Source organism: Plecotus auritus, assembly GCF_963455305.1.
Source record: "Plecotus auritus genome assembly, chromosome: 6".
Classification (NCBI taxonomy): Eukaryota; Metazoa; Chordata; class Mammalia; order Chiroptera; family Vespertilionidae; genus Plecotus; species Plecotus auritus.
In genome coordinates this window covers 87,764,677-87,773,532 of record NC_137773.1, presented here as the reverse complement: position 1 = coordinate 87,773,532, position 8,856 = coordinate 87,764,677, and the positions used below count along the sequence as shown (strand labels likewise).

The window sequence follows — 8,856 nt, the reverse complement described above, 5'->3', positions numbered from 1 at the left end:
TATTCAGAAAGGCTATCATTTAAAATTGAAGGCAAATTAAAGAGCTTCCCAGGTAGGAGAAACCAAGATGGCGGCATAGGTAAGCACCTAAACTGCTGCCTCACACAACAATTTCAAAACTACAACTAAAAGACAGAACGGACACCATCCAGAACCACAGGAAAGCTGGCTGAGGGAAAATTCTACAACTAGAAGGAAAGAGAAAAGCTCACAGAGAATTGGAGGTACGGCAAAGGGTCTTTGTGCGTGCAGAGAGGAAGGGCGGCTGAGAGCCTGGCTGACCTTCTCTGGCAGAAGGGGGAAGGGAGCCCCCGACCGCACTGAACCCCAGTTCTGACTGCACTGAACCCCAGTTCCAGGCGAGCCCCTGGGGACCCACGCTCTTACGGGGGGAGTCTGGACTCTCGGGCGGAGACTCGGGAGCCGGGGAAGGCGGAGGACTGAAAGCGCGCGCACGCACGCCAGTGCGCACAAAGGCTGCGGAGGTTGCCACAGGCTTTCCCTAGTGGAAGGGAGTCGGAGATTCCTGACTCCACTGGGCCCCAGTTCTGACTGCACTGAACCCCGGTTCCAGGCGAGCCCCTGGGGACCCACGCTCTTGTGGGGGGAGTCTGAAATCTCAGGCAGAGACTCAGGAGCCAGGGAAGGTGGAGGTCTGAAGGCGCGCAAGTGCGTGCAAGGGTAAGGCTGACAGGAAGCCAAGACTGAGACTCCACCCCATCCAAGCTGAGCACAGAGGCTATTGCAATTTGGCAAGTCTAATCCTATAAGGCTGTCTCCAGCACCGAACTTCTCCCAGCATAGACACAGCTGATCCTTACAGCCAACTGGCCTGGAGGTCAATTCTTCCCAGTGATACCAACAACAATCAAGACTTAATTACAACAAGGCTGTACACACAGTCCACAAAGGGGTGCACCAAGAGTGTCCACCTCAGGTTAACTGGGGAGGCAGACCCACTGGGCCATATTGGAAACCTAGCACACAAATCTACCTTACCAACTCAGGGAATCAGTGAAAATGCGGCGTCAAAGAATCAGATCACAAACGAAAGAAATGGAGGAAAACAAACGACTGGATATAGAATTCAAAATCACGGTTATAAGCCTTTTTAAGAATATCCTAGAAAAGGCCGATAAATATAACGAGACCCTCGAAGATATGAAAAAGGACCAACTAGAAATTAAACATACACTGACTGAAATAAAAAATATTATACAGAGACCCAAAAACAGACAAGAGGAACACAAAAATCAAGTCAAAGAATTGAAACACAAAGAAGCAAAAAACACTCAACCAAAAAAACAAAAAGCAAAAAAAAAAATCCAAAAAGTTGAAGATAGTGTAAGAAGACTCTGGGACAACTTCAAGCGTACCAACATCAGAATTATGGGGGTGCCAGAAGAAGAGAGAGAGCAAGATACTGAAAACCTATTTGAAGAAATAATGACTGAAAACTTACCCCACCTGGTGAAAGAAATAGACTTACAAGTCCAGGAAGTGCACAGAACCCCAAACAAAAGGAATCCAAAGAGGACCACACCAAGACACATTATAATTAAAATGCCAAGAGCAAAAGACAAAGAGAGAATATTAAAAGCAGTAAGAGAAAAACAGTTAATTACCTACAAGGGAGCACCCATACGACTGTCAGCTGATTTCTCAACAGAAACTATGCAGGCCAGACGGGAGTGGCAAGAAATTTTTAATGTGATGAACAGCAAGAGCCTACAACCAAGATTACTCTACCCAGCAAAGCTATCATTCAGAATTGAAGGGAAGATAAAGAGCTTCACAGATAAGAAAAAGCTAAAGGAGTTCATCACCACCAAACCAGTATTATATGAAATGCTGAAAGGTATTCTTAAAGAAGAGGAAGAAGAAAAAAGTAAAGAGAAAAATTATGAACAACAAATACATATCTATCAACAAGTGAACCTAAAAATCAAGTGAATTAAAAACCTGAGGAACAGAATAATCTGGTGAATATAATAGAATCAGGGGCATAGAAAGGGAGTGGACTGATAATTCTCAGGGGGAAAAGGGTATGGGGGCGTTCATGAAGTGACTGGACAAAAATCATACACCTATGGATGAGGACAGTGGGGGAGAGGTAAGGGCAGAAGGTGGGGTGGGAACTGTGTGGAGGGGAGCTATGGGGGGAAAAAGGAGAAATAATTGTAATAATCTGAATAAAGATTTATTTAAAAAAAAAAAGAAAACCCATTGATAAAATAAATAAATAAATAAAGAGCTTCCCAGGTAAAATAAAAGGCTAAAGAAGTTCATTACCAGAAAACTAGCATTGCAAGAAAAAAATTTAAAGGGTCTGCCTAAAGAAGAAGAAGAAATAGAGTAAGTAATGATAGGTATAAAGAAAAAATGACAATAAATAAATACCTCTCAATAATAATCTTATACTCAGAAAACTATAAGACATTGTAAAAGAAAATAGAGAAAGATCTGAACAAGTGGAAGCATATACCATATTCATGCATTAAAAGAATTAACATAATTAATGTCCATACTACACAAAGCAATCTATAGATTCAATGCAATCCCTATTAAAATACCAATGGCATATTTCACAGATATAGAACAAAATATTCCAAGAATTTATATGGAACCCAAAAGGACCCTAAATAGCCTCAGCAATCTTGAGAAAGAACAACAAAATTGGAGGGATCAAAAGACCGGATATCAAACTAGACTACAATCCACTGTAATCAAAACAGCCTGGTACTGACACAAGAATAGGCATATTGACCAATATAACAGAATAGAGAGCTCATAAATCAACCCACACTGTTATGGTTAATTAATATTTGACAAAGGAGGCAAGAACATACAATGAAGTGAAGACAGTCTCTTCAATAAATGGTGTTGGGAAAATTGGACAGATACATGCAAAAAAAAAAAAAAAAAAGAAAGAAAGAAAGAAACTAGACCACCAGCCTACACCATACCCAATAATAAACTCAAAATGGATAAAAGACTTAAATGTAAGTTGCAAAACCATAAAATCCTAGAAAAAAAAAAACATAGGCAGTATAATCTCAGGTATCTCTCATAGCAGTATTTTTGCTTCTACATCTCCTAGAACAAGGGAAACAAAGGAATAAATAAATAGGACCACATCAAACTAAAAAGCTTCTTCACAGCAAAAGAAACCATCAATAAAATGAAAAGGGAGCCCACTGTATGGGAGAATCTATTTTCCAATAATACATCTGATTAAGGCCTTCATTTCCAAAATATATGAAGAACTCATACAATTCAACACCAGGAAGACAAACAATCCAATTAAAAAATGGGTAAAGGACCAAATATACACTACTTCAAAGAGGACATACAGCTGGCCAATAGAGATATGGAAAAAAATGCTCAACATCACTCATCATCAGAGATGCAAATTAAAATCACAATGAGGTGTCACATCACACCTGTCAGAATGGCTACCATCAATAAATCAACAAATAAGTGCTAAGGAGATTGTGGAGAAAAGAAAACCCTCATGCACTGTTGGTGGGAATGCAGAAAGTTGCAGCCACTGTGGAACACAGTATGGAGTTTCCTCATTAAGTTAAAAATGGAACTGCCTTTAGACCAGTGATCCTACTTCTGGGAATATATCTTAAGAATCCTGAAACACCAATCAAAAAGAATATATGCACTACTATGTTCATAGCAGTGTTATTTATAATAGCCAAGACTCAGAAACAGCCCAAGTGTCCATTAGCAGATGGATGGATAAAAAAACTGTGGTACATTTATGCAATGGAATACTATGCAGCTGTAAAAAAGAAGGAACGCTTACCTTTTGTGACTGCATGAATGGACCTGGAGATTATTATGCTAAGCAAAATTAGCCAGACAGAAAAACAAATACCTATGATATCACTTATATGTAGAATCTGGTGGAAAAAAATAAACCGATGAATAAAATAGAACCGGAGGCATGGATACACAGAAATGACTGACAGAGATCAGAAGGGAAGGGATGGGGAGGACTGGGTGAAATAAGGTGAAGGGATTTGCCAAAGAACTTATATGAATAGCCCATGAACATAGACAACAGTGTGATGATAGCTGGTGTGTGTGTGGGGGGGGGGGGGGGCGCGTGCAGGGACTGGGTAGAAGAGTTGGAAGGGAAAAATGGGGGTCATCAGTAATACTGTCAACAAGAAATAAAAAAGATACATCAACATTTGCTCATAGAATTTAAATGAAGAAATATATGAAATATTTCTTCATTCACATAATCAATAAAAATGCACATTTAAAAAATGATCAAAAAGAAAAAATTTCTAAATAGCTTATTTATAATTGCATAAAAAATAAAATACCTAGAAGTAAATTTAATCATGGAGATAAAAAAACAACACCTGTATTCAATAAACCAAGACCCTGAAGAAACTGAAGAAGATACAAATAAATGGAAGCATATACTATACTCATGGATAGAAAGAATTAACCTCGTTAAAATGTCTATATTGCCCAAAGCAATCTACTATCAATGCTATATCACCAGTCTCCCTGTTGCTGTTTTTACATTCTTTTTGTTTCTTAATATCTTCCTCAGATACCAGAAATGATTTGCAGAGGAGCTGAGAGATACCCAGACCAACTCCTGAAATCATTTCTGCCAAATCTGAAGACTGAGCAGGCATGGGCATGGGGCTGAAGTGTGGACCACCTTCAAGAACACCTGGTGTCAGTTTGGCAAGGCTTTGACAAGGTCACAAGTACTTTACAGTTGTCCTCTGCTGCTGCAAGCCTGGGGTCCTTGCCAGCAGACCTGTTGGAATTTTATCCAAGGTTTCCTCCCTCTGATGGCATCTGACCTCATTGCCAGGATGAGTATGATTCTAGTAACCTCTAGGATTTGTAACTGGACATTCTCAAAAGGATGGAATGCTTAAACCAGGACCACATCAAACTAAAAAGCTTTCTATAATCACAATTCATTCTCTGTGAAGTCTTGACCATCATACTTATTTTCCTCTTACACTGTAGAAATAAACATGGAATTTAACCCAATGATAAATGAAGCCTTCCATTGTTAGATAATTAGCTTTGATCTTTTGTAATTCCACCTTTCCTCCCTCCCTCTGGGGATAGATGTGACCTTGTCCTGGGATATCATCAAGAAGATTTGTCCTAGAGGGTTTGGCTTAGTGGATAGAGTGTCGGCCGGTGGACCCAAGGGTCCCAGGTTCAATTCCAAGCAAGGGCACATACCTCAGTTGCAGGATCCTCCCAGCCCAGGCACTAGTCAGGGCACATGCAGGAGGCAACCCACCAATCGATGTGTTTCTCTCACATCGATATTTCTCTCTGTCTTTTCCTCTCTCTTCCACTCTCTCTAAGAAATCAATCGAAAAATATCCCCAGGTGAGGATTAAAAATAAATAAACAAACAAACAAACAAATAAATAAATAAAAGAAGATTTAGGTCAAGAACAGAGAGCTCAAGGTTAAAGTCAAAACCTACTCCAGATCATTTCTCCTTCACCATCTTGTGAGACCCCCTCTCCTTTGATTCTAAATAATAGCCTTCTTGTGTAGAGTAATCTTAGACATAGGTCTTTGCTTTTCTTCACTTTGAATATTTTATGACAATACCTTCTGGCCTGCAAAGTTTATGTTGAGGAATCAGCTGATAGTTTTTTTTTTCTTTTTTCAATCTTCACCTGAGGACATGTTCATTGATTCTAGAGAGAGGAAGGGAGAAGGATAGAGAGAGAGAGAAACATCAATGTGAGAGAGAAATATGCCTCTTGTAGTTGCCCCAACTGGGGACTGAACCCAATACCTAGGTAGGTGCCCTGACCAGGAATCAAATCCACAACCTTTTGGTGTATGGGACAACACTCCAATCAACTGACCCATACTGGCCAGGGCCAGCTCATAGTTTTATGGTATCTTTCTTTGTTTTTACTATATCTAATATGAGTGTTAATTTTTTTAAATTCTATAAAATGAACTGTTTAATGCTACTCTTGACATTCTGGTCAAAACATGAGTGAAAATAAAACCCACAGAAAGTGGTCAGGAAAAATTTTTTCCCAACCTAAGGGTTCTACCCTGAAACCCCTCCCTCAAGATGCGATAAACTCTCTCTCTCTCTCTCTCTCTCTCTCTCTCTCTCTCTCTCACACACACACACACACACACACAGAATGAAACAAACATTGTCGAAGAGTCCCACCGCTATTTTTTCAAATGCCATGAGGTTGTACACCTACATAATCCCAAATGGACTAATCTCAAAAGAGAAGTCAGCAGTCAAGATAATTTAGTGCCCTGGCCAGTGTAGCTCAGTTGGCTGGATGTTCTCCCGTGCTCCAGGTTGCATTCCTGGTCAGGGCACATTCCTGGGTTGTAGGTTCAGCCCCCTAACCCGGGGAGGGGATGTGCAGGAGGCAGCAGATTGATGATGTTTGATTGATGATATTTATCTCCCTCTCCCTTCCTCTCTCTCTCTCTCTCTCTAAAAAAAAAAAAAAAAAAAAAAAAAAAAGAAGAAAAGAAAAAAAGATTAAAAAATCAATTTTAAAAATCTTTTTTTTTTTTAAAAAGATAATTTACAAATTAGATCCAAAATCAAAAACTAAAGGTCAAGGTTTTTTGGTGAATTTCCCATTGATGTCATCTGTTGTTACTTCAATATGTTAGGGAAACTTTTTCAGGGAAGGTTGTGTTAAAACTCACTTTTTCTTTACTGTGCAAGGATACATAAGATGTATAAAGAATAATTACTCTAGCCTGGCCAGCGTGACTCAGTGGTTGAATATCTGCCTATGAACCAGGAGGTCATGGTTGGATTCCCAATCAGGGCACATGCCTGAGTTGCGGTCTCAGTCCTCAGTGTGGGATGAAGGCAGCCGATCAACGATTCTCTCTCATCATTGATGTTTCTATCTCTCTCCCTCTCCCTTCCTCTCTGAAATCAATATATATGTATTAAAAAAGAATACTCTAGCCAATAAATGAAAAGAAGATGATAGAACACGAATATCATTATTATTAAACCACTACTGAATTAGTGAATCAGGCCAGAAATAGATAACACTGGATTAACTTGAACTCATTAGGCTGATCTGATTGCCTGACCATCCATCATATTGACTGTATTATGCTAGGACCTCTGAAACCTATCCGCCCCCTACTGTTTAAGTACCAAGGCCCTGAGAGCTTTCTGGGGCAGGAAGGGACTCCACCCCTAGCCCTGCATTGTGAAGTCTTCTGAAGGGGACAGCAGGCTGGCTGATGTCATAGACCAGCTCCTCTCCCTGTCTCTGCCTGTGCCTGCCCCTGGCCCAACCTCAACCTTTCTCCCCAGAGGAAAGAGGTCAGCCTTGCCCAACAGCCCACCCACCCACCCACCTGAAACTATGGATACAAATCACCCCAACCTCTCTGAGTCTCAGAGGCCCCCAGGCCCGGGGTGACCCCCAACTCAATCCTGGTGAACAAGACCCTACAGCAGGACACCCCAGCATGGTGGGCAACAGGTTGCCACCAAAGACTAGTGCGGTGGTCATCGACATGGGCACAGGCACCTGTAAGGTGGGCTTCGCGGGGCAGGCCCGGCCCACCTACACGGTGGCCACCATCGTGGGCTGCCAGCCCAAGAAGCCGGCCACCACGGGGCAGATGGTGCTGGAGACTTTCATTGGCGAGGCCGCCCTCGTGCGTCCAGAGCTGACGCTGGTAAAGCCCATAAGGAATGGCATCTTGGTGGACTGGCTGGCGGCAGAGTTCATCTGGCGCCACCTGCTGGAGCACGACCTCGGCATTGCCACCCAGGACCACCCGCTGCTGTTCTCCGACCAGCCCTTCAGCCCCCCGACCAACCGCGAGAAGCTGGTGGAGGTGGCCTTTGAGTCCATGCGCTCCCCCGCCATGTACGTGGCTTCCCAGTCAGTGCTGTCTGTCTACGCCCACGGGCGGGTCAGCGGGCTGGTGGTGGACATGGGCCACGGAGTCACCTCCACGGTGCCCGTCTTCCAGGGCTACCACCTGCCCCATGCCACGGAGCGCCTGGACCTGGCAGGCACCCACCTGACTACCTTCCTGGCGGAGATGCTGCTGGGCTCCGGCTTGCCGCTGGGGCAGCAGGACCTGGACGTGGTGGAGAAAATCAAGCACTGCTATTGCTACGTGGCCCCTGACTTCCAGAAGGCACAGGCCCGGCCCGAGCAGGAGTGCCAGCGGAGCCTGAAGCTGCCCGACGGCCGGAAGGTTACGCTGGGTAAGGAGCTGTTCCAGTGTCCAGAGCTGCTGTTCAGCCCCCCGGAGATGCCCGGGCTGTCGCCTGTGGGCGTTCCCACCATGGCAAATCGGAGTCTTAACAAGGTGCCCCTGGAGGTGCGGGCACACCTGGCCCAGAACGTGCTGCTGTGCGGTGGCTCCTCGCTCTTCCAGGGACTAGAGGGCCGCTTCCGCAAGGAGCTGCTGCACAGCCTGCGCCCTGAAGCGCGCGTGGTGGTGGCTGCCCAGCCCTGCCGGAACTTCTCGGTGTGGATCGGAGGCTCCATCCTTGCCTCACTGCGGGCCTTCCAGTCCTGTTGGGTCCTCAGGGAACAATACGAGGAGCAGGGGCCCCACATCGTGTACCGCAAATGCTACTGAGTATGGCAGGGACTTGGGGTGGGGCAGTAAAGCTTTGTTACCCAGCCAGCTCTGCCCTGCCTTTCCCCAGGGTCAGTCTGGTCCACTCCTGGCCCCACCCAGACGCCGACCCACTAACCCTGTCAAACCCGTTTCCCATGATTAGCGCACCCCAAGGCACTCTCGGTTTAGGACCCCACCCAAGTGCACTCCCCAGATATTCCCAGATTTGGATACCTT

General features: G+C 44.1%; 1 protein-coding gene across 1 annotated transcript; it reads left to right on the top strand.

Moving 5' to 3' along the window:
- Positions 1-7,462: 7,462 nt before the first annotated feature.
- Positions 7,463-8,637, top strand: ACTL9 (actin like 9; the record flags this gene model as incomplete). The annotated part of the gene is made up of 1 exon (XM_080675567.1): positions 7,463-8,637. The coding sequence occupies exon 1, from the start codon at positions 7,504-7,506 to the stop codon at positions 8,635-8,637; it is 1,134 nt and encodes a 377-aa protein (XP_080531693.1). The 5' UTR covers positions 7,463-7,503.
- Positions 8,638-8,856: the final 219 nt, after the last annotated feature.